The following is a 24177-nucleotide window of genomic DNA, read 5'->3' as shown; positions in this document are numbered from 1 at the left end:
AGTTTGAGACCAGCCTGGGCAACATAACAAGAACCCCATCTCTACAAAAAAATTAAAAATTGGTCAGACATGGTGGCATGAGGAGGCTGAGGTGGGAGGATTGTTTGAGCCCAGGAGTTGGAGGCTGCAGTCAGCTATGATCATACCACTGCACTCCAGCCTGAGCAACCCTGCCTCTAAAAACAAACAAATAAAAAATGGAATTGAACTGATCAGCTGGCCTAGGAGGTGGGGGCTATTATTGTTCCTATTTTACAGATGAGGAAATTGACTGCCTGACTCCAAACATTCTGCTTATGCTCAGCCAGGCACAGTGGCTCAGGCCTGTAATCCCAGCACTTTGGGAGGCCGAGGCGGGTGGATCACAAGGTCAGGAGATCAAGACCATCCTGGCTAGCACTGTGAACCCTGTCTCTACTAAAAATACAAAAAATTAGGCAGCCGTGGTGGCGAGCGCCTGTAGTCCCAGCTACTCGGGAGGCTGAGGCAGGAGAATGGCATGAACCCAGGAGGCAGAGCTTGCAGTGAGACAAGATGGTGCCACTGCACTACAGCCTGGGTGACAGAGCAAGACGCCATCTCAAAACAAACAAACAACATTCTGCTTATGCTCTATGCTGACAACCACTTTAAAGAATGAATCAACTGAAAAGAAAAGATTCATGAAGGGGTTCACCTAAGAAGCTGGCACTCCCTGTGCCTCTGGAACAGTCATTCTGCAGATGGGCTGGGTGAGGTCTCCAGCCTTGGAAACTGCAGATTTCTCAGCTTCCCATTGCACGCAAGGCACTAGAGCCCACCCCACTGTTTGCTAGATAGAGGGTGATGCTCTGAAATGAACCCACCATCCAAGTCTCTGCTTCCCGCTGAGCAAGGAACAGGGGAGCCTGTGGTGTTCCAATGCGCGTCGGGCACTGGCAGAACACTTCTCATGTGCTGACCTGTCTAATCCACACCACCAGCCTAGGGGCCCACGCGATCATTGTCTCATTTCACAGATGAAGAAACTGAGGCTGAGAGAGGTGGGCCGACTTGCCTAAGATCGCCTGGTGGAAATGAACTCTGCTTGGGCCTCTTGGGGCCTCAGTGGCTCCAGAAATTGCAATGGGTAGACGACGCTGGAGCAGCAGGGGCCCCGAGCCAGTGGGGACGGTTCCACCCTGCCTGCCCGGCTCCACTGCGCTAGCCTCACCTGAAGCACCACCTGCGGTCGGGAGTGCCGTCTGAGCTCTTGCCCACAGTGACCATCTCCCCGGAGCGGAAGGCCTTCCTCAGGAACACGGGGAAGGAGCGCTCAATGTCCAGGATGGTGGTGGCCCACTGCGGAGAGGGAGGGTCAGGAGGGACATCAGTGAGCCTCACAGCCCGCGCCTGCCGCTCTGATGGCAGAAATGAGACGACCGGCCAGGGTGGGCCCAGAACTAGGCATTTACACTCCTACTGCCCCTAGACACAGGATTTATAAACTCAAATACCCACAGGTGGCAGGCAGGAAAACAGATGGGTGAAACAGGATCAGGTGCAGAAAGGCTGCAGTCCAAGCCCCATCACACTTACACAGCAGTCGCCACTCAGTGCTGAGAACATGAGGGAGGGGTGGAGACTGGGGTGAACAGGGAGCAAATGCCCCCATTTAAGGGGGTAGTTGCCACTTACCCCACCTGAGGGCTCCCAGGCAGGAATTCAGACCCTGTACTGCCTGGGGCTTCCAACTTTTCAAGAAAAGCCAGAAAGCTGGATTTTCATAGGGAAACTCTTAATTTTTAAATTTTGCAGTTTTTTTTTTTTTTAAATATAATGGTCTGAGGCTGGGTGGAGTGGCTCACACCTGCAATCTCAGCACTTTGGGAGGCCAAGGCAGGCCGATATCTTGAGCTCAGAAGTTCAAGACCAGCCTGGGTAACATGGTGAAACCCCATCTCTACAAAAAATACAAAAATTAGCCAGGTGCGGTGGTGCACACCTTAGTCCCAGCTACTTGGGAGGCTGAGGTGGGAGAATCACTTGAGCCTGGCAGGCAGAGGTTGCAGTGAGCCAAGAGCGTGCCATTGCACTTCAGCCCACAGGATGCCCAGTTTGCATCCTGTAATGCCCAGTGGGGAAACTGAGGCCCAATGAAGTAAGCAATACAGATAAAGGTTAAGAGCAGGCCGGAGTTGTTTCCCTCAGACCCAGTCCTGGGAGGACAACCTTGGGCCTTTTTTTTTCACTGCACCATTTTCCTGAAATGCACAGTCAAAGTAAATATGGGTGCTGTATTTCTGGGCCATGAGGCAGCACTGTTTATTAGGACACCAGGTTTGTAGGCTGCACCTGGCCTGGGAGGGCTGTGATCCCAGGGCCTGCGCTTCCCAGGATTGTATAGAAAGCTTTTGGGAAGTAAAGGCTGCAGCTCCCCGGGGCCAAGGCAGTCCCCATCCCCATTGGTTTCTCCTCTAGGAAGCATGCTCACGGTGCTAGTAAAAGACCCCCGTGAGAATGCTGACATCCCTGTGCTGGCGTGCTGGAGCACAAAAGCTGCCCCTGAGCTCAGCGTGGGACCCCTGCTGAAACGCTGATGCCCACTGAGCACTTTCTGAGTTGGCAGAAGTCACTCAGTCATGCTGGGTGGGGCCAACTGTGTCCTGTGAGCTGAACCACAAGGAGAATCTGAGTCCATGGCCAGGCAAGAAGCCACCTCGAAATTCATGAGGCAGCTCCGGGAAGTCAGCAGCAGCCTCTGATGCCCATTTTACAGACAGGGAAGTGGAGGCAGAATGAGAAGACACGGCTTGCTCAGAGTGGAAGGCCGAGGAAGCTAGTCGGGTGAGTGTCCTTGGAAGGACGAGGGTGGCCGGTGGGATGGGGCTGGGGGCCCTGGGGCCTCACCTGCAGCTTCCAGATGTGCTTGCTCTCCTTGGAGACCTGGCCCACCGTCTCGCCCATAAGGGCAATGAGCATGTTGAGGAGCAGCACAAAGGTGAGAATGATGTAGGTCACCAGCAGGATGATGAAGACCACGGGGTACTTGGTGCTGCTCAGCATCTCCAGGTCGCCCATGCCGATGGTCAGCTTAAACAGGTCCAGGAGGAAGGTGCTGAAGGTCTCGCTGTCACGGCACGAGGGGTAAGTGGGCACTGTGCAGTTGGTCTGGTCCTCATTGCACACTTTCAAGTTGGCGCACGGGTTCAGGAGGGAGACCAGGGCTGTGGGAGGGGTGGGGGTGGCACTCGCTGAGTGTGAGGACACGCACAGAGAGGTGGAGGGTGTCATTTTCATTTGCTGGAGGGGAAAGCTGAGGCCTAATGAGGGGAGCACCCTGGCCCACACGCTGACCTGTGTCACCCTGCACATCAGCCAAGCCACACCAAACCCAAGTCCCCTGATCCCAAAGCCTTTGAAGCCTTTGCTCTTTCCATAAACTTGCTGATAGGAAGAGGTTCTCTCTCTCTCTCTCTCTCTCTCCTCTCTCTCTCTCTCCTCTCTCTCTCTCTCTCTCTTTCTGAGATGGGGTCTTGCTATGTTGCCCAGGATGGAGTGCAGTGGCTACTCACAGGTACAATCCCACTACTGAAAAGCATGGGAGTTTGGACCTGCTCTGTTTCCAACCTGGGACAGTTCACCCCTCCTTATACAACTTGGTGGTTCCCTGCTACTGGGAGGGAAGAGGTTTTCAGGATCTAGTCCAGGGAGGGTCTCAATTTTCCCCACCAGGGGACATTCGGCAATGTCTAAAGACATATTTGGTTGCTACGACTGGGGGTGGGGGTGCTACTGGCATCAGGTGGGTGGAGGCCAGGCGTGCTGCCCAACACCCTACAATGCACAGGATGGTCCCTGCCATGAAGAATGATCTGGTCTCAAATGTCAATAGTGTTGGGAAATCCTAAGGCAACCTACCATTCTTATAGGTACTGGGGGCTCTGGAATGTCCCTATTCCCAGAGGCAGACTCTCTCTCTGACAGTTTCCCACTGCAACCCAACCCAGAGAGGAAAAATGGGGGCTGAAACCAGGCACCAGTCCTGACTGTCCCCAAAGCCATGTTCTCTAAGGGGCCTCTCCTGTTCCAGACATCTCAAACTCATCATGGTTCTCCTTTTCTACTAAGCCCAGGTAAAGCTTCAGATTCCTTCTCAACACAGTTTGGCAGCAACAACCTGTCCCTAAACCAGCCAGGGAGGGGAGCATGAAGAAGGCTCAGTCTCATCAGTCAGTGGGGCATAGAATGTCATATTGCCTGCAACCAGAGATCAGAGTATGCAGATTTCAACTCATATGCTAATACTCTTCAGTTGTATAGCACCTTCTCAACAGAGAAGGATTCTGAGACCTTGTCTGGACTCACCAGAAAAACTGTTCTGTGATCCATTAGTAATGTCTGCTATGGGCACCAAAGTGTGGGAAGAGAAGCGTGTGTGTCCTGTTTATGTCATGTCAGCCTCAGAACCGAGATCTAGTGCATCCTATAAGGAGAAGCCCTGTGACTGAGCTGACTGCTCAGCTGCTACTCTAACCCTTGTTTTCCCTCAGTTTCAACAACTGGGACTGCAGTAGGGCTAGATCGCTGACCTGAATCCCAAACCGCTGAACCCTCAACACTGTCTAGTTTTTCCAGTGTGATTCCTGGAAGGAGAAAGCTGTACCCTGTCCCTATCTCCCCAGTGAAAACCACAATTCCACTTCCCCCCAATAATCCACATATAGCCTTGACCACCGTCATGGGTTAAAATATCACCCTTATGAGATTCCTGTGCCAGGTTCGTCCCCAGATGAACCTGCTCAGATGTGAATGTGTCTGGGTCTAACCTGAGTCAGCCACTCCCCTTTGGATGCTGGGCATTGATGTCAGATTGCCCACCCCTCAGGGACCAGTCAGTTTCTCCAGCCCTGGTCCCTGGTCCTTCCCCCATGGCCCATGCCACTGAGGTCCCAGAATGCTTCTGAGTGGCATCGTGACATCAGGGAGAAGGTGGATCAAAGGCAGCTGATGTCAGGCTTTAAGAAAATACCTGGGCTAGTAGTTTAATTATTAAATTTTATCCTTTTATGTATCCATGCCCCTTCAATGTGGCTTTACAGCTTCTCCCACCAAGAAGTGGAGTCTAGGCCAGGCACCGTGGCTCGCGCCTATAATCCCACACTTTGGGAGGCTGAGGTGGGAGGACTGCTTGAGCCCAGGAGTTCAAGACCAGACTGGGCAACATAGCGAGACCCTGTCTCCACCAAAAAAAAAGAAAAAAAAGAAATGACGTCTATTTCCCCATCCGTTGAATCGAGGCTGGCCTTGGGACTTGCTTTGGCCAACAGAGTAAGGCAGCAGTGATGCCATGCCAGGAGGTGTCCTTGAACACTTCTGCTCATGTTCTTGGAAGCCTAAGGCTACCATGTGGACAAGCCCAAGCTAGCTGGCCAGAGATGAGTGACCACGTGGAAGACAGATAGCAAAGCCCCTCTAACCAAGTCCATACTAGCTAGACTGGTCAGCCGGCAGCAAGCCTGCCAGCTGACCACAGGCACAAGAGCCTGTAGGGATCAGCCAAACCTGGCCCAGGGCAGCACAGCCACCCAGCTGACCCACCGACTCATAAACAATAATAAGTTGGCCTGGTGCAGTGGCTCACGCCTGTAATCCCAGCACTTTGGGAGGCCAAGGTGGGTGGATCACTTGGGGTCAGGAGGTTGAGATCAACCTGGCCAACATGGTGAAACCCCATCTCTACCAAAAATATAAAACTTAGCCATGTGTGGTGGCACAGGCCTGTAATCCCAGCTATTCGAGAGGCTGAGGCAAGAGAATCGCTTGAACCCGGGAGGCAGAGGTCGCAGTGAGCCAAGAGCACCACTGCCCTCCAGCCTCAGCTACAGAGACCTTGCCACAAAAAAACAAACAATAATAATAATAATAATAATATTAATAATAATAATAATAATAAGTGGGTGCTATTTTAAGCCACTAAGCTTTAGGTGGCTTCCTTTGTAGCAATAGCTGACACTCCAGTTTTACCATTCACTAGCTTTTTACTTTTTTTTTTTTTTTGAGACAGAGTCTTGCTGTGTTGCCCAGGCTGGAGTGCAGTGGCACCATCTCAGCTCGCTGCAACCTCTACCTTCTGGGTTCAAGCGATTCTTGTGCCTCAGCCTTCTGAGTAGCTGGGTCTATAGTTGCGTGCCACCATGCCTGTCTAATTTTTGTATTTTTTGGTAGAGACAGGGTTTTGCCATGTTGGCCAGGCTGGTCTCAAACGCTTGACCTCAAGTGATCCACCTACCTTGGCCTCCTGAAGTGCTGGGATTACAGGCATGAGCCACTGCGCCCAGCCACCATTCACTGGCTTTTGAACTTGTGCTAGTTATTTAACCCTCCTAAGCCTCAGTTTCCTTTCCTATAAGAGGGGATAATAAAGGCACTTAGCTTACAGGCTTGTTGGGAGGCAAGGATGGAAATGTTACTTAGTCTGGTGCCTGGCACACAAATAGGAACTCAGTGGCCGGGCATATTGGCTCACACCTGTAATCCCAGAACTTTGGGAGGCCGAGATGGGTGGATAACCTGAGGTCAGGAGTTCAAGACCAGCCTGGCCAACAGGGTGAAAAAAAAAAAAATTAGCAGGGTGTGGTGGCAGGAGCCTGTAATTCCAACTACATGGGAGGCTGAGGCAGGAGAATCGCTTGAACCTGGGAGGTAGAGGTTGCAGTGAGCTGAGATTGCACCATTGCACTCCAACCTGGGCAACAGGAGTGAAACTCCATCTCAGAAAAAGAAAAAAGAACTCAGCAAGGCTGCTATTGTCCCCAATATATCATGGCTACTGTTCCCATCCTTGCACCACCCCTGCCAGGCCCACCTGAGCACCCAGAGCTCACCTGAAGCGTAGCCGATCATGAAGAGCAAGTAGACCAGCAGGAATCGGAAAAGGTCCTTGAAGAGGATCTAAAGACCCCAGTGGGATTATGGAGGCAAAGAGGAGACATGTGGTTTCTCACTTTCCCCATTTCTCCATCTCCACCCTGGTCCCACCCCAGTGTCCAGACCATGCCTCCTGCCCTCACAGTACCCGGCATCCTCAGGTCTGCAGGCACATAAGTGTGCATGTGGTGTGTGTGGCTCCCTCCAGGAACACACGAGTCCAGAGGGCCCTCCCAGCCCGTACCTTCTGGATCATGATGCTATATGTCCCCGTCAGCTTCAGCCCACGGGTGAAGTAAAGGGCATTCATCCAGCCCAGGACCAGGGCAAAGACCATCACGGCCAGGTAGGCCTCAATCCCTGCCAGGTAGAGGGCTGCTGAGACGATCACCAGGACAGAGTAGATGAAGCTGCAGTGCAGCAGAGACCATGAGAGAGGCCAGAGGGGAGAGGGGACAATGAGGCTCTGGAAGGGGAGACAAGCCTCCAAGCCCTCCAGGGTATCAGGACTTCCCAATGCTTTCTAGACCCCCAGGAAAGAAACAAAGTGGATTAGCAGGGTTCCCCAGCATTCTGTTAACAACAACATTCAATGAGTTGGCAATTAATCCTGAGGTCCCACAAGATCCTAAAGTGATGCCCCTTGGAATTGCTAAAGAAAGATTTAGTGGTGTTCAGTGGAGATTTTGTGGCTAAGTGAATTTCATCGTTCTCCAGCTCTAAGGGAAACGTGAAAGAGGTAACACACACGCAGTAACTCTCTCATCCTGTGTCCCAGGCAGACATCATTAATCAATCCCAACTCTTTCCCACTAAACACAGACACAGGTGCAAAATTCTTAACATGGCCCTTCAGGCAGACATTAGCAATCATTCACCAGCATAATTATTTCTATCCATGGTATATATGATAACTCCCTAGCAATCAGAATTTTTCTTTAACCAGAAAACCCTATTGTTTGTGGCTTTGTCCTGACTTTGGGTTAGAGCTGCCCAGGCTGGGTGCATTCATTCTAATAGAATCACCTCTCTCCTGAATCTGGATGACCTAGCAGCCCAAACCCACCTTCCTCACCCAAAAGCTGCCGGCCCAGGGACCTCCACTTACTAGAGCAGCTGGAAGGAGCCATCAATGAAGAGAGAATTCACTCCAGGGCATTTCTTCATGAACAAGTCTTTGATCTGGAAGACAGAAGGGGGCACGTGAAAGGGGTGGGGCCAGCAGGAGAGGAGAGGAGGAGAGAGGAGACAGAGAAAGCAATAGAAGACAGGGAGGCAGAGGCTAGTACAGAGAAAAGACAAAGGACTCTTTCCTGTTAGAAAAGGAGAAAAAAGCAGAGATGGAGAATATGGGATTGGAGGAGGTAGAAGAGAAATGGGAAAATAAAAGGAGGAAGGAAAGGAGAAGGACGATTTGGAGGAGAGAGAAGAGAAGAAGAAGGAGAGAAAAGAGGTGCAGGGAGAGAAGAGGAATAGGAGAGCAGGCAGAGTGGGGGGCACGGGGGCCAGGAACTCACGTTGGTGAAGAAGAACAGAACCCCAGTGAAGAGCGTAATGACCTCGCCAGCCAGCCGCAGGTAGTCCACCGTGGTGCGGTAAGGGTACGGTGGCTGGGGAGCAGCAAGGGCACACAGGTTGTCACCCAGCCCCTCCGACATCTGGCCCCCAGATGTTCCCCCAGACCCAAAACATCTGGATCCCATGTAGCCTCCTCCTTCACTCTCTTGCTCCTGAGTCTCCCTCCTCCCAGCTCAGGGCCACCCCTGCATGTTGGAGGGCGCCTCCCCAACCTGTTCCTAAACCTTCTCCAGTTCCTCCTACAGGGGACCCAGAGGGACGAGGTTGTGCCCCCATCCTGCATGGCTCAGCCAGTGCCTGTCCCAGCCCCTGCCCGGTCCCTGGGCACTCACAGTGCCCTCCAGAGGCTGGTAGTAGGCGGTGAGGGTGAAGATGACCATGGCGCATAGATAGGAGACCACGTTGATGTAGAAGGACACGGCCCCGAACTTGCTCCACTTATCCCGCAGCAGTTCATTGATGGGCTCCACAGCCAGCATCTCGTGGCGGTTCTGTGAGAGGCAGGGTGGTCAGGGGCTGCCTTCCTGAGGTGGGGGGGTCCTGGCAGGCTACCCCGGGTGTGCTTTCCCCCACCCTCCGCCCCGACAGCGCTTTCTCTTTCCATCCATTCCTTAGCTGCATTCAAGGATTCATGGGGAACTGGACAGATACTGAAAATCAGCCCCAAGCTCCTGCACTCACCATTTGAAATTCTGCCCAATTCTGCCTCAATGTACCTTTCTGCCCTATTCTAGCATCACAGAACTCAGAACTGGAAAGTCCCTTAAAAGACATTTATTTTCAGGCAGGGCACAGTGGCTCACGCCTGTAATCCCAGAACTTTGGGAGTCTGAGACAGGCAGATCACCTGATGTCAGGAGTTTAAGACCAGCCTAGCCAACGTGGTGAAACCCCGACTCTACTAAAAATACAAAAATTAGCCGGGCGTGGTGGCGTACACCTGTAATCCCAGCTACTCCTGAGGCTGAGGCAGGAGAATCACTTGAACCTGGGAGGCGGAGATTGCAGTGAGCCTAGATTGCGCCACTGCACTCCAGCCTGGGCAACAAGAGCGAGACTCCGTCTCAAAAAAGAAAAAAGGACATTTATTCTCATGGTTCCCAAACTCCAATCTGTGGATAGTACCAAGCTATTGGCTGCAAAATCATCTATGTAGCTTGCTGCAAGTATGAATCCTGACCTCCATTCTCAGAAATTGATTCAGAGAGAAAGATTGAGAAATTTTTGCCCAAAGATGATAAATGATTGACTTACCACAATTCTCCAATTCTGAACCCAGGGCAGACATCAATAATTGAGCCCTGCACAATTGTATTCATACAGTTCCCTGGGTAGACACTACCAATCAATCAGTTTGCACCTGAGATGCTAAACCTGCTGCCACCACTAATTTAAATCAAGATGGCCACTAATTCAAAAAATGACAGAAATGAGGTCTTGCAAGGAAGCCAAGCTCACAGACCAGTAAGCCACAGGGCAGGGTTAGAAGGGGGACCACCTGCACCCAGTCCCCAGCATTTTCTGCTCCATTTGTATAGCTTCCTAGCTCTTTAATGACTTGAGTTTCTCCATAATCATGATTTGTGCAATAACACAGCCACAGAGATGCTCTTGTAGTGTTATTCCTGATAGTTACAGGCAGAAACAAACCCAAGCAACCAACAATAACAGAACGGTTCATTTGACTATGGTACATTTACATGCAGCGACAATATTACCAAAGAATATTTAAAACTACAGAATGATGTTCACGAAATATTGCTAAGTAGGAGGAAAAAAGCTTGTTTTGTTTTGTTTTGTTTTATGAGACAGGGTCTCACTCTGTCACCCAGGCTGGAGTGCAGTGGCATGATCTCGGCTCACTGAAGCCTTGACTTCCTCAGGCTCAGTGATCCTCCCACCTCAGCCTCCCAAGTAGCTGGGACTACAGGCTCGCACCACCACGCCCAGCTAATTTTTATTTTTATTTTTATTTTTGTAGAGATGGGGTTTCGCCATATTGCCCAGGCTGGTGTCAAACTCCTGGCTTCAAGCAATCCGCCCACCTTGGCTCCCCAAAATGCTGGAATTACAGGCATAAGCCACCATGCCTGGCTGAAAAAAAAGAGCTTTCAAAAGTTCATATAACAACCACGAATGGTAAAAGCTGACATAATGTTTACTCTGTGCCAGGCCATTCTAAAATTAACCTCTTTGGTCCTCCCAGCAACCCCATGGGATATGCATGATCCTTATCCCCAGGTTACAAACGAGGAAACTGAGACCCAGAGAGGTGGAGCCACTTGTCCTGAGACACACAGCATGTAAGTTACAGAGCCAGGATCCCAACCCAGTCCTACCTACTCCAAAAGTCCACCTTCCCACAAGTCTTGCTCATTTCCTCACATGCCAGACACTGTTCTGGGCACTTAATTGGCACCTTCTCTTGCATTCAGCCAACAGACCTGCCACGTTGGGTCCTAGAGGCTGGGGCTGTCTCCCCCAGCCCAGCCCCAGGGCCTCATCCCTGCTCCCAGCCCTGCCCCTCCTTCCTCGCACCCCATGCCCTCTCCTGGAGCTCACCTCAATCTTGCTGTTGTACACCAGGATCTCCAGCACGGAGGCCTCTTCCCCACACGTGTCCAGGGAGGAGAGGTCATAAAGCGAGGAATACACTGGCCCGTAGGCCCAGTCCTTGAACTTGCGGGACAGGTGCCGTGTGTCCTCATCCGTCACCTCCCGCCGGATGATGTGCTGAAAGATCTACACAGGGGGCCAGGAGGGTCAGGGGGCTCACACTGGAGAGGCCCCCAAGGCTGGGCCCAGCTCAGCACATGACGCCTCCCCAGAAAACAGCTGAGCACTGGCTGCTGGAGGACCCCTTCCTCATCTTAATTCTTGCTCTTATTATCTTGGTTTACAGATAAAGAGTGGAGACTGGGAAAAATGAAAGATGTTCCAGAAGACACTTAACCAGTCAGCTGGAGCCAGACGGAACCTGAATGAGCCTTCAACATCTTAATTGTAATGAATATCTTCTTCATGCCGTTAAAATAGCAATGAATCCATCTTAATAATATGTGAATTATAATACCGACGATCATATGCGGTCCTTCCTGTTACCACTCCTTCCCTGGCTTACACACAGGGAAGCTGAGGCACAGAGAGGGGTTGGGAATTGCCCAAGGTCAGGCAATGTTAGGATTTTGGGGTTTGTTTTTGTTTTGAGACAGAATCTCACTCTGTCACCCAGCCCGGAGTGCAGTGGCATGATCTCAGCTCACTGCAACCTTCGCCTCCCAGGTTCAAGCAATTCTCCTGCCTCAGCCTCCTGAGTAGCTGGGATTACAGGTGCCCACTACCACACCTGGCTAATATTTCTGTATTTTTAGTAGAGACGAGGTTTCACCATGTTGGCCAGGCTGGTCTTGAACTCCTGACCTCAGGTGATCCACCCACCTCAGCCTCCCAGAGTGCTGGGATTACAGGCGTGAGCCACCGTGCCCAGCCAGGATTTTGGGGTTTTTTTTGAGACAGGTTCTGGCTCTATTGCCCAGGTTGGAGTGCAGTGGCACTATCACAGCTCACTGCAGCCTCAATCTCCTGGGCTCAAGTGATCCTCCCACCTCAGCCTCCCAAAGTGTTAGGTTTATAGACATGAGCCACCGAGCCCAGCCGAAGCTAGGATTTAAGCCGGAGCCTTTCTACTGCCTCAGGGTCCTGGAATAATTGCAATTTTAGTAATTTTTGCTACATTTTTATTTATTTATTTTTATTTTGGTTTTTATTTATTTAGGATCTCACTATGTTGCCCAGGCTGGACTTAAACGATCCTCTCACCTCAGCCTCCCAACTAGCTGGCATTACAGACATGCAAGTGAGCACTTATTGCCTCTCCTGGGCTCCTTCCTAAGAGCCTTATGTGGATACCGCATTTAATTGTCACAGCACCACACCAGAGGGCACTCTTATATCCCCATTTTACAGACAAGGAAACTGAGGCACAGAAAAGGGAGATGAGATGTCTGAGGTCACACACTGGGAAGTGGTAGCGCCAGGGCTTGGACAGGTGCTCCTGCCTCTAGGGCACTCCAGACTTGGTTCCCAAACACAGTGACAGTGCCCCCCAGAGGACATTTCAGCAACGTTCTGGAGATATTTTTGGTGGTCACAAGTGTAAGGGAAGGTGCTCCTGGCATCTGGTGGGTAGAGGCCCAGGATGCAGATCAATGTCCAGCAAAAGGACAAAATGGTCCCCACCACAAAGAACCTGCCACCCAAAATAATCGTGCTGAAGTTGAGAAACCCTTCTCCAGGCCCCATGCTGTGCAGCCCAGAAAGGGGAAGGAACTAGGGCAGGGGCACTCAGCAGGTTGGAGGCTGGGAGCACTGCTGGGCTAGAGCCCTGGGACTCACTTTCCTATCAGTGGCGCATCCTGGCTGGTAGGGGTGGAGTGGTGAACATCCAGTAGGGTGACATGAGGCAAGAGGCTCGGGGATGAAGCTAAGGAGCTTGGCTGGACACTAGGGAGCCATAGCAGGTTCTTGAGCTGGGACATCTGCACACTGGGGTTGGCATGTTGGGAGGTGTGTGCACATATCAATAATGAATACCAGCAGCAGACCCTTGTGTGTGTGTGCAGAGGGGCACGAGTGGGTGGATCAGCTGTGCCCCCAGCTATACACTCACCCCAATCTTGCCCGTCTTGGCAGCCATCATGAGGGGTGAGAGGCCATCGTTGTTGAGCACGGCCTCCAGGTTGCTGTCGGGGAAGAGGCGGGCACACTTGAGCAGCAGCAGGTCATACATCTTGGTAACGAACTTGGTGTTCTCACGGGTGTTGTCGGCGATGGCCACCAGCGCGTGCAGCACCGTGTTGCCTCGCGAGTCCTGGCGCCGCATGTCTGCCTTCTTGTGGGGGTTCTCCGTCAGGTAGTTGACAATGTGGGGCTGGTTGGTGCAGGCAGCCAGCGACAAGGGCAGCTCCCCTACGGGCCAGGGTGGAGGGTGGGAGGTCAGCGAAGGGGGCCCAGGGTGGGACTCTGCCTGCAGACACTTGGGGGATGGACACCGTGGCACTCTGAGGATGATGGAGACAGCACCAGCAGTGGATATGAACTGCACGTTTCTCTGGGTGATGCCAGGGTGATAGGGTGTGGCTAGTGAAGGGCACAGCCATGCGAGTTGGAGGCTGTCAGGGACTGGACACATCCAATGATGGAATTATTATTATTATTATTATTATTTTTGAGACAAAGTCTCACTCTGTCGCCCAGGCTGGAGTGCAGTGGCACAATCTCGGCTGACTGCAACCTCCACCTCCCAGGTGCAAACAATTCTTGTGCCTCAGCCGAGCAGCTGGGATTACAGGCATCTGCCACCACACCTGGCTAATTTTTGTATTTTTAGTAGAGACAGGATTTCACTATGTCGGCCATGCTGGTCTCAAACTCCTGACCTCAAGTGATCTGCCCCCCTTGGCCTCCCAAAGTGCCGGGATTACAGGCGTGAGCCACCATGCCCAGCCGATGATAGCATTCTTTGTGTGACTTTGTCCCTGAGCTACACATAATGAGTGCCTTCGAGCAGTGGCAAGATTCAAAATATTTCATGAGTCCAGTGATGACAACGGCAGTGGTGGGCTTTGGGCCAGGTGATGTTGGTCCCAGCATAAACCAGATTAAAGGACACAGACAATACAGAGCTGGGTGCTGACAACACAGCCCAGGGGTCTCTCATGATCCCCACTGCACAGCTGGGGAAGGTGCGGGAAGTGGGGTCACATGCCTGGAAAATGCAGAGTGAGGATATGGCTTTTTTTGTTGTTTTCTTTTTGCTTTTTAAAGACAGAGTCTTGCTCTGTTGTCCAGGCTGGAATGCAGTGGTGCAATCACAGCTCACTGCAGCCTCGAACTCCTAGGTTCAAGTGATCCTCCAGCCTTGACCTCCCAAGCAGCTGGGACTACAAGCACATGACACCATGCCATCTAATTTTTTTTTGATGCGGAGTCTCACTCTGTCACCCAGGCTGGAATGCAATGGGGAAATCTCGGCTCACTGCAACCTCTGTCCCCCAGGTTCAAGCGATTCTCCTGCCTCAGCCTCCCATGTAACTAGGATTACAGGCACCCACCATCATGCCCAGCTAATTTTTGTTATTTTTGTAGAGATGGGGTTTCACCATGTTGTTGGCCAGGCTGGTCTCGAACTCTTGAGGTCAGGTGATCCGCCTGCCTTGTCCTCCCAAAGTGCTAGGATTACAGGCATGAGCCACCATGCCCAGCCATTTTTTAAAGTTTTAAAAGAGACAAGGTCTTGCTATGTTGCCTAGGCTGATCTCAAACTCCTGGCCTCAAGCGATCCTCCTGCCTTGACCTCCCAAAGTGCTGGGATGACAGGTGCGAGCCACCGTGCCTGGCTGGAGTGAGGATCTGAATCCAGGTCCATGGTGCCAAGTTCTCCAATGGCACTTACACCTCAGAGGCAAGGGCCCTGTGACCAAGACCGGTGTGCAGCCTATGCTCCAGAGTGCTGTCTGCGCCCATGGCCAGAGTGGCCCTAGGTGTCTAGGGGATGGTCAGGGCTGCAGACACCAAGCAGTATCACGCTATCTCCCGCCATGCTTCTCCAGCATGCTGTCAGCCCCCACCAGGCCCCTCCTTACCAAAGTAGAAGTAGCCTCCCTCATCCTTGGGCTGGAAGAAGCGCCCACGGGCCTGGGCGTGGACGTCAGCTCCTTGGGCCACGAGGAGCTCCACGTAGTGTTTGCAGCGACGCTCGATTGCGATGTGCAGGGCCGTCTGACCTGGGGACAGGGGACAGTCATTCAGGGCCCTGACAGGGCAGAGACCCAGCCAGGCTTGCTGGGGGTGGGGGTGGGGTGCAGGATGTAGAAATTGGGGTGGGAAATGCAGGCAGATTCCCGCCCAGCAACACCCAAGGGCAGCAAATAGGCCCTTCGATATTCCCCGGGATCCATTGCAGAAGCAGAATCTCAAGCCTAGAGGATACCCAGTTTGTGGAATCCTGAATGTGAGAACTTTTTAGATTCATAAGACGCCTAAAAAATCCTAGAGGAGGCCAGGTGCAGTGGTTCATGCCTGTAATCCCAGTGCTTTGGGAGACTGAGGAGGGAGATCACTTGAGCCCAGGAGTTTGAGGCAAGCCTGGGCAACACAGTGAGACCCCATCTCTAGAGAAATGTTAAAAATTAGCTGGGCCTGGTGACTTACACCTGTGGTCCCAGCTACTCAGGAGGCTGAGGCAGGAGGATTGCTGAAGCCTAGCAGTTCAATACCAGCCTGGGCAACTGATAAGGTTTGGCTCTGTGTCCACACTTAAATCTCACCTTGAATTGTAGTTCCCATAATCCCCAGGTGTCATGGGAGGGACCCCATGAAAGGTAATGTAATCATGAGGGCAGTTACCCTCATGCTGTTTCGAGAGTGAGTCCTCAAGAGAGCTGAAGATTCTATAAGGGGCTTTTCCCCCTTTTGCTGGGCACTTCTCTTTCCTAGAACCATGTGAAGAAGGATGTGTTTGCTTCCCCTTCCGCCACGATTGTAAGTTTCCTGAGGCCTCCCCAGCCCTGCGGAACTGTGAGTCAATTAAATCTCTTTCCTTTATACATTATCCAGTCTTGGGCAGTTCTTTATAGTAGCATGAGAACGGACTAATACAACAACATGAGACCCTGTCTCTACAGAAATTTTAAAAATTAGCCTGGCATGGTGGTCCATGCCAGTGGTCCCAGCTACTTGGGCAGGTGAGGTGGGAGAATCGCTCGAGCCCAGGAGGTCAAGGCTGCAGTGAGCCATGATCACACCACTGCACCCCAGCTTGGGTGACAGAGCAAGAACCTGTCTCAAAAAAAAAAAAAAGAAAAAGAAAAAAGAAAGAAAAATCCTAGAGGAAACAACAGTACCTTGGCCTCCCAGAATTTTGAACTCAAGATAAAATATTCATGGATTTTGAATCTTAATATCCAGGCATATTGATTCTGTAAATCAACTCTGATTTACAGAATCTCAGAATTCAGAACTGGGGAGCTTGGCCCCCTGCTGCCTTTGCCTCTCAGAGCTTGTGAGCTCAGGACTCATTATCAGAGAGCCTTAGGGCACCCACCACCGCAGCATCCTAGGACAGATCCCCAGTTCATGATCCCTAGACTCGCTGCATCTCAGAATCTTGGAATCCTTTTTTTTTTTAGACAGGGTCTCATTCTGTCACCCAGGCTGGAGTTCAGTGGCACAATCATAGCTCACTGCAGCCTTGATCCTCTGAGTTCAACTGATCCTCCCACCTCAGTCTCCCGAGTAGCTGGGACTACGTGCACCAACATGCCTGGCTTTTTTTTTTTTTTTCGGGACAAGTCTTGCTCTTGTCTATCACCCAGGCTGGGGTGCAATGGCATGATCTTGGCTCACTGAAACCTCCACCTCCTGGGTTCAAGCGATTCTTCTGCCTCAGCCTCCCAAGTAGCAGGGATTGCAGGTACATGCCACCAAATGTGGCTAATTTTTGCATTTTTAGTAAGGACGGGATTTCACCATGTTGGTCAGGCTGGTCTTGAACTCTTGACCGCAAGCGATCTGCCCCCCTTGGCTTTCCAAAGTGCTGGGATTACAGGTAAGAGCCACCATGCCTGGTGGAATCTTCTATTCTGAAACTCCAAACAAAGTTGGAAGGGGTAGTTACTGTTCCTTCATCCATCCATCTATCCATCCATCTATCCATCCATCCATCCATTCGTTCATTCATTCGTCAGGTCCTGGGTACATGCTGGCACTTAGGCCCAGATCAAAGCTTTCAGGGGTCAGACAAGCAAAGGACAGTATCTCCACCAGCCCTCGTGGCACCCCTGCCCAGCCCGGGGCCCACCTCGATAGTAGATGTCGCGGAAGGGCGAGTTGATGAACTCCCGCATGTTGCCAGTACGCTCTGCGATGTCCAGCAGCACAGGGATGGTGTCGTTGCGGCCGCTGCTCAGGTTCAGCAAGGCCTTGGGCAGGCAGGTCTTCCCTGTAGATGGCTCTAGCAGGAGAGACATATAAGATGAGGCGGTGCTCCAGCCCGTGACCTTGAACTTGTAGGCATCGGGGTACAGAGCACTGGGTAGGGGGTCGGACGTCTTGGCTGCCAACATCTTCTCTCTGAGCCTGTTTCCTCATCTGTCCAGTGGGGACCCAGGGCCACTCTATCTGCCTCCAGTGGTGCTGAGAGGGTGCAATAAACTCATGGGCTTAGGTGCTTTGAAATGTGACAGGCTTCAGCCTACAGATTGGTATTTAATTAATCTTATTTGGGAAGATTTTTTCTTTATTTTTATTTACTAATATCTTTTTTTTTAAGAGACAGGGTCTTACTCTATCATCCAGGCTGGAGTATAGTGGTGCAATCCTAGCTCATTGCAGCCTCCGATTCCTCTGCTCAAGTGATCCTCCCACCTCAGCCTCCCAAGGAGCAGCTAAGACTACAGGTGTGCACCTCCATGCTTAACTAATTTTTTAATTTTTATTTTCGTAGAGAAGGGATCTCACTATGTTGCCCAGGCTGGTCCCAAACACCTGGCCTCAAGTGATCCTCCCACCTCTGCCTCCCAAAGTGCTGGGATTACAGGTGTGAGCCACCACACCTGGCCCTTGAAAAAGATTTTTGTAAAGTGCTTCATAAACAAATAAATGGTGAGAATGCTGGGTTAAACAAAGCCAACCATATTTCCTTACTATAGGACTTCTCAGAGCCTTTCATTCGCTAACAGGGACTGTGAACCTCTAAAAGCAAGACACACTAGGCAGCATTCACCCACCTGTCAGAGCATAGAATCCTTTTCCCATTTACACTGGTGCCCCTGGAAGGGAGTGGAGGGGTGCAGCGTTCCCCAAAGTGTGGGACTGTGTGCCACAGTGGACGTGAACTGACCTTAGGAGAATCAGGAGAGAATCTTGGGGATTCTAAGGGTGCAACAATAATAACCCTGAAGGTTTCATCCACTATCGAAACTTTCTCATGAAGTCAACTCTCTGTTTGGTACTAGCAGGTCCTTAACACCTCTCACTAACACTTGCTGATGTCTCTTTGCAAGTTTCTTCCTATTGTAGCTATTTTTATGGTTACCTGAGTTGATTTATATCTCAAAAGAGTAAGTTGAAAACTCCCCTGTGAATCAAGGACAGGGCAAAATCATGCCAGGGGCTCTGGAATGGCCAGAGGGTGGGAGATGCAGGGGTGGGTTCAGGCACCCGTTCTGAAGCCAGGCACCTCGGGTTTGAGGCCTGGCTTTGCTCCTGACAGCTGTATGACCATTTCTCTGCTTAGGGTCCTTTCTGGCTAAATTAAAGCTATGAAGGGAAATCGAAGAGCTAATCAGTATTTATTGATTAGCCCAGTACCAGGCAGATAGGAGTCTTTGGTAAATATTAGTGCTGCTGTTATCATTCCATGAGACGGGATTTAGGAACCGTCTCCCTAAATGCCAGGAATCAGTGGGGCAGACTCACAGAGACCTGAATTCTAGTCTTGGCCCTTCCAAGAGCAGGGTTGTTTGGGACAAGCCTCGTCCCCAGTTGCTTTCCCACTGTCCACCTGGTGCCCAGCTCAGAGGCGACACCATCCCTCTCATGGAATAATGTGGCCCAGCCAGTGTCCCTCCCACATGCCTAAGACACTTCCCTCATTTCCCTCATTTTCCCCAGCGTCTCTGGCCTTCCTTCACCCACTTTCCACATAGCAGCTGGAACGGTCACTTCAGACTGCAACTGACCACAGTGAACTACAGGACTTTTGCATCTGCTGTTCCTGAACCCCTACCCTAATCTGAAACATCCCTCCCTCCTCTTTTCACCTGGTTAACTGTACCTCACTCAGACTCTGCTCAAGTGTCATCTCCTCCAGGAAGCTTTCCTGGATTTTCCCTAACTAGGTCAAATCCTCCAGTACAGACTTTTGTTGACACCTGTTACAGTTTGTAACTGTGTGCTTATTTCTGTGGTTGCTTGGTCAATGCTCATCCTGTCCAGGAGCCTGTGGACACCTTGAGGGCAGGGTGATGCCTGCTTTGCTCACTATTGTTCGGCCTCTGCCAAGCACAGTGCTTGGCATGTGGTGGGTGCCCCACAGCCATTTGCTGAGTTAACACCCATCGAATGAAGGGGAGGGCCGGGCACCCCGGGCAATTCCAGACCATAGGTGACCCAAAGTGGAACGAAAGACCCTGGATTCGGGCTTTCAGACACAGGTTATAGACCCAGGGACGGGGCGCCTGGGTGCTGGGAGGAGATGTCAGGAGCAGGATCTTCCCAGAGAGGAGGTGGAACATGCAGTTCCAGGAACCAGCCACCAGGTGGCGAAGCGGCTCTGCCCAGGGTGGGCTGCTGTAGCCAGGGGCTCTAAATTGATAATTGCCAAATTGGAGGTTGTGAAACTTTGCGGAGGGGAGATGGGGGCAGGGGAGGGCGTCCCAGACTTCCCTGATAATCAGATGAGCTCATGACCCTTTACCATGCAGGGACGGATCCAGGTTTTATGGGACCTGGCCTAAGTCCAGGACCTTAGAAAGGGCCTTAGCCAGGGGCCCTGGCACTTATTTAGTATCACAGACCTTACAGTAAGTCTCCCTCTACGCGCATACACTACTCTCTGCAATTTCAGAGACCCACCTCCCACACTCATGCACAGACACACATGCATCTGGGTTCCTGGACGGTGCTAAAAGCCCCCAACTCAGTCCTGAATTCAGGAGAAGCCAGAGGCCTTGACAAGCCAGCCTAGTGCTGAAGGCACAGGTGCCAGCGTCCATCTCCCAGGATTCGCTCTACACCAAGATTCCCCACCTTTGCCTCACGTACTTGGTGGACCAGGAGAGGCCATTTGGCCAGGGCTTAAACATGGGTTATCTCCAAATAAGATTGTTCATGCCATCACTGAGCTACTCCAGGAGCAGAGAGAAGCCCCACCCTCCCACAACTCTAAACTTGTGCCTCCAAATGAGGCCACATCGTCCGGCCGGGAATCACGAATGAATATTTTTCATAAATCCAGCAATTGTCTTTTTTTTTTTTTGAGACAGAGTCTCGCTCTGTTGCCCAGGCTGGAGTGCAGTGGTGCAATCTTGGCTCACTGCAACCTCCGCCTCCCAGGTTCAAGTGATTCTTCTGGCTCAGCCTCCTAAGTAACTGAAATTACAGGTGTGTGTCGCTAAGCCTGGTTCTTTTTTTTTTTTTTTTTTTTTGTATTTTTTGTAGAGACAGGGTTTCACCATGTTGGCAAGGCTGGTCTCAAACTCCTGACCTTAGGTGATTCACCTGCCTCGGTCTCCCAAAGTGCTGGGATTATAGGCATGAGCCACCATACCCAGCCCCAGCAATTGTTTCCTGGTAGACACAATGATACTGCATCATATTGTTTCAGTGTAAGAATGAGGTTGAGGCCAGCCTTAATGGCTCACGCCTGTAATCTCAGCACTTTGGAAGGTTGAGGCAGGAGGATCACTTGAAGCCAGGAGTTTGATACCAGCCTGGGAAACATAGTGAGAGCCTGTCTCTTAAAAAAAAGAAAAAAAATTTTAGCCAGGCATGGTAGCTTGCACCTGTACTCCCAACTACTCTGGAAGCTGAAGCAGGAGGATTGCTTGAGGCCAGAAGTTCAAGGCTGCAGGGAGCTGTGATCACACCACAGCATTCCAGCCTGGGCGACAGAATGAGATCCTATCTCAAAAAAAAGAAACAAGTTGATAAAGATATATGTGGATGATGTAGCACAGACTTGTTTACCCTGTTTGGGAACTTAATTTACTTAAAGTAACTGAAGTCTTAAAAAATGGCCTCTTCTGGTTGGGCGCGGTGGCTCATGCCTGTAATCCCAGCACTTTGGGAGGCTGAAGCAGGCGGATCACCTGAGGTCAGGAGTTTGAGACCAGCCTGACCAACATGGAGAGACCTCGTCTCTACTAAAAATAAAGAATTAGCCAGGCGTGGTGGCACATGCCTGTTATCCCAGCTACCTGGGAGGCTGAGGCAGGAGAATCACTTGAACCTAGGAGGTGGAGGTTGAGGTGAGCAGAGATCATACCTTTGCACTCCAGCCTGGGCAACAAGAACAAAACTGTCTCAAAAAAAACAGGCCTCTTCTGACATCCCTGAAGCTTCCTCAGACTTAGGCTGTAGACCAACCATGGACAGCCTTCCAAGATGGGCCCTTCTTCATAGCAGGTGTCACAATTCTTTTCTTCTTTTCTGTTTGTCACCCAGGCTGAAGTGCTGCAGCCTCAGCCTCCTAGGCTCATGCAACCCTCCTGCCTTGGCCTCCCAAAGTGCTGGGATTACAGGTGTGAGCCATCATGCCCAGCTTAAGTGTCACATTTCTTGACATGGTATCTTGACTTGTGAGATCATGGCCAGTTTAATAATGGCTTACCCAGAACCCAGCACATCGCAGGTGGCTGATTTGGGTGCAGGTGTTCACAGGTAAGGCCTGGGGCTGTGGAGGGTGCTGGTGTCCTGAGGTGGGTGTTTTGAATATGGACAAGGCTGAAGGGTGAGTTCTCTGGGCTGGGGCTTCAGCCTAGGAAGGGGAGCCCTAAAGTTGGGCTGGGGTGGAGCAGACCCCAAGAAGTAGAATCAGGACTACCAGCCCAGACACCCTGCCCATCCCTCCAGACCTTTCCTCAGGGGAGCAGGAGCTCCAGGACTCCAGCTGCCTGCACTGGGTTCTTTGTGGGATGAGAGCCAGGAGTATGCTGTGATTATTCCCCAGTTTATAGATGAGGAAACAGAGGCTCAGAGAAGTCACACATCACTTAAGTGGTAAAGGTGGGATCTGAACCCAGGTAGGTGGACTCTGTTTACCCACTACACTAACCTTTTCATAAATAAGGGCTGAATGAATGAATGAATGAGTGAGTGGAGGTAGCTGAGGCCCAGAGAGGTGAAGGACACACAGGACCAGACTCCCTGTCCAGTCTGGCACTTTCCAGACTTCCTGTCCATTGGCACTTTCCAGGCCAATGCAGTCCACTGACCCCAAGGAAGAAGCTGAGGGAAAAGGGGGCCCCCAATGCCAGGCCTCCCCCACACTCCTGGCTGTCCCACTGGCTATGCCCATCTGGGTGTCTCACCTCGAAATTCCTCATCAGTCAGGCGTTTCTTGTGGGTCAGCAAGAAGGGGAGCAGCCCGTCCAGGTCAGCAGTGGAGCCCCGGGACACAATGTCAAAGAGGATGGGCCTGTTGAAGACTTTGAGGATGGGGGGCGGCTGGGGGGCAGGGGCTTTGGGGCTCTGCGGCTGCTTCCTGGAGGAGGTAGGGAGGCAAGTTGATGGGAGGGCTCATCCCTTGCCTGCCCCACTGTCCCTGGCCTTAGGGACCCAGAGACTGTGGTAGGGGGCGGGCAGTTGAAGCCCTACAAGGAACAGAGTGAGGTAGGTGGGGCAGCTGTAAAAACTAAGGCATGTTTTATCCAACAAACGATAGCTAGTACTACTGTGTGTTGGGTGGAGACAAACAGAAAGAAAGAAACGCACAGACTGCCCATCCATCTATCCACCCATCCATCCACACATCCAGTCACCCACCCATCCATCTATCCATCCATCCATCCATCCTTCCATCCATCCATCACTCATCCATCCATCTACCCATCCACCCTCTCATCCATCTATCCACCCATCCATCCATCCATCACTCATCCATCCATCTACCCATCCACCCACCTATCCATCCATCCATCCCTCATCCATCCATCTACCCATCCACCCTCTCATCCATCTATCCACCCATCCATCCATCCATCACTCATCCATCCATCTACCCATCCACCCACCTATCCATCCATCCATCCCTCATCCATCCATCTACCCATCCACCTTCTCATCCATCTATCACCCATCCATCCATCACTCATCCATCCATCTACCCATCCACCCACTCCTCCATCTATCCACTCACCCATCCATCCATCCATCACTCATCCATCCATCCATCTATCCATCCACCCACTCTTCCATCTATCCACCCATCCATCCATCACTTATCCACCCATCCATCCACCCACTCATCCATCCATCCATCCACCCACCCACCATTCACCCATCCACCTACCTACCCATCCATCCATTCATCACTCATCCATCCATCCACCCACCCACCCACTCATCCATCCATCCATCACTCATCCATCCATCTACCCATCCACCCACCCACCCATCCATCCATTCATCCACCCATCCACCCACCTGCCCATCCATCCATCCATCACTCATCCATACATTCACCCACTCAGCATCCACCCACCCACCTGCCCACTCATCATCCATCCATCACTCATTCATCCATCCATACATCACTTATCCATCCATCCACCCACTCATCCATCCATCTATTACTCATCCATCCATCCATCCCTCATCCATCCATCCATCCATCCATCCATCCCTCAGTCATCCATCCATCCACCCACTCATCCATCCATCTACCCATCCACCCACCCATCCATCCATCACTCATCCATCCATCCACACATCCACCCACCCACCCATCCACCCATCCATCCCTCATTCATTCATCTACCCATCCACTCACTCCTCCATCTATCCACCCATCCATTCATTACTCATTCATTCATCCACCCACTCATCAATCCACCCATCCACCCCACCCATCCATCCATCCATCGAACTGCCCATCCACCCACCCACCCACTCATGTATTAGTTATTTATTGAGTACTTACTAAGGCAG

At 51.5% G+C, this 24177-nt stretch overlaps 1 protein-coding gene across 1 annotated transcript in view; it reads right to left on the bottom strand.

Moving 5' to 3' along the window:
- TRPV4 (transient receptor potential cation channel subfamily V member 4) overlaps positions 1-24177 on the bottom strand; it is a 50593-nt gene that overhangs the window by 2725 nt on the left and 23691 nt on the right. The window contains exons 3-14 of the mRNA XM_033220680.1: positions 22560-22732; positions 17327-17479; positions 15111-15251; positions 13136-13434; positions 11029-11208; positions 8799-8957; positions 8406-8498; positions 7997-8070; positions 7133-7298; positions 6846-6912; positions 2869-3185; positions 1193-1320 (exon numbers count right to left, since the gene is read on the bottom strand). Coding sequence (XP_033076571.1) covers positions 1193-1320; positions 2869-3185; positions 6846-6912; positions 7133-7298; positions 7997-8070; positions 8406-8498; positions 8799-8957; positions 11029-11208; positions 13136-13434; positions 15111-15251; positions 17327-17479; positions 22560-22732 — 1950 coding nt within the window. The remainder of the gene's footprint in view (positions 1-1192; positions 1321-2868; positions 3186-6845; positions 6913-7132; positions 7299-7996; positions 8071-8405; positions 8499-8798; positions 8958-11028; positions 11209-13135; positions 13435-15110; positions 15252-17326; positions 17480-22559; positions 22733-24177) is intronic.

Source organism: Trachypithecus francoisi, unplaced genomic scaffold, assembly GCF_009764315.1.
Source record: "Trachypithecus francoisi isolate TF-2019V2 unplaced genomic scaffold, Tfra_2.0 Lachesis_group11, whole genome shotgun sequence".
In the NCBI taxonomy this organism is placed as follows: Eukaryota; Metazoa; Chordata; class Mammalia; order Primates; family Cercopithecidae; genus Trachypithecus; species Trachypithecus francoisi.
The sequence above is the reverse complement of the archived record's forward strand: the minus strand, read 5'-3'. Positions and strand labels throughout refer to the sequence as shown.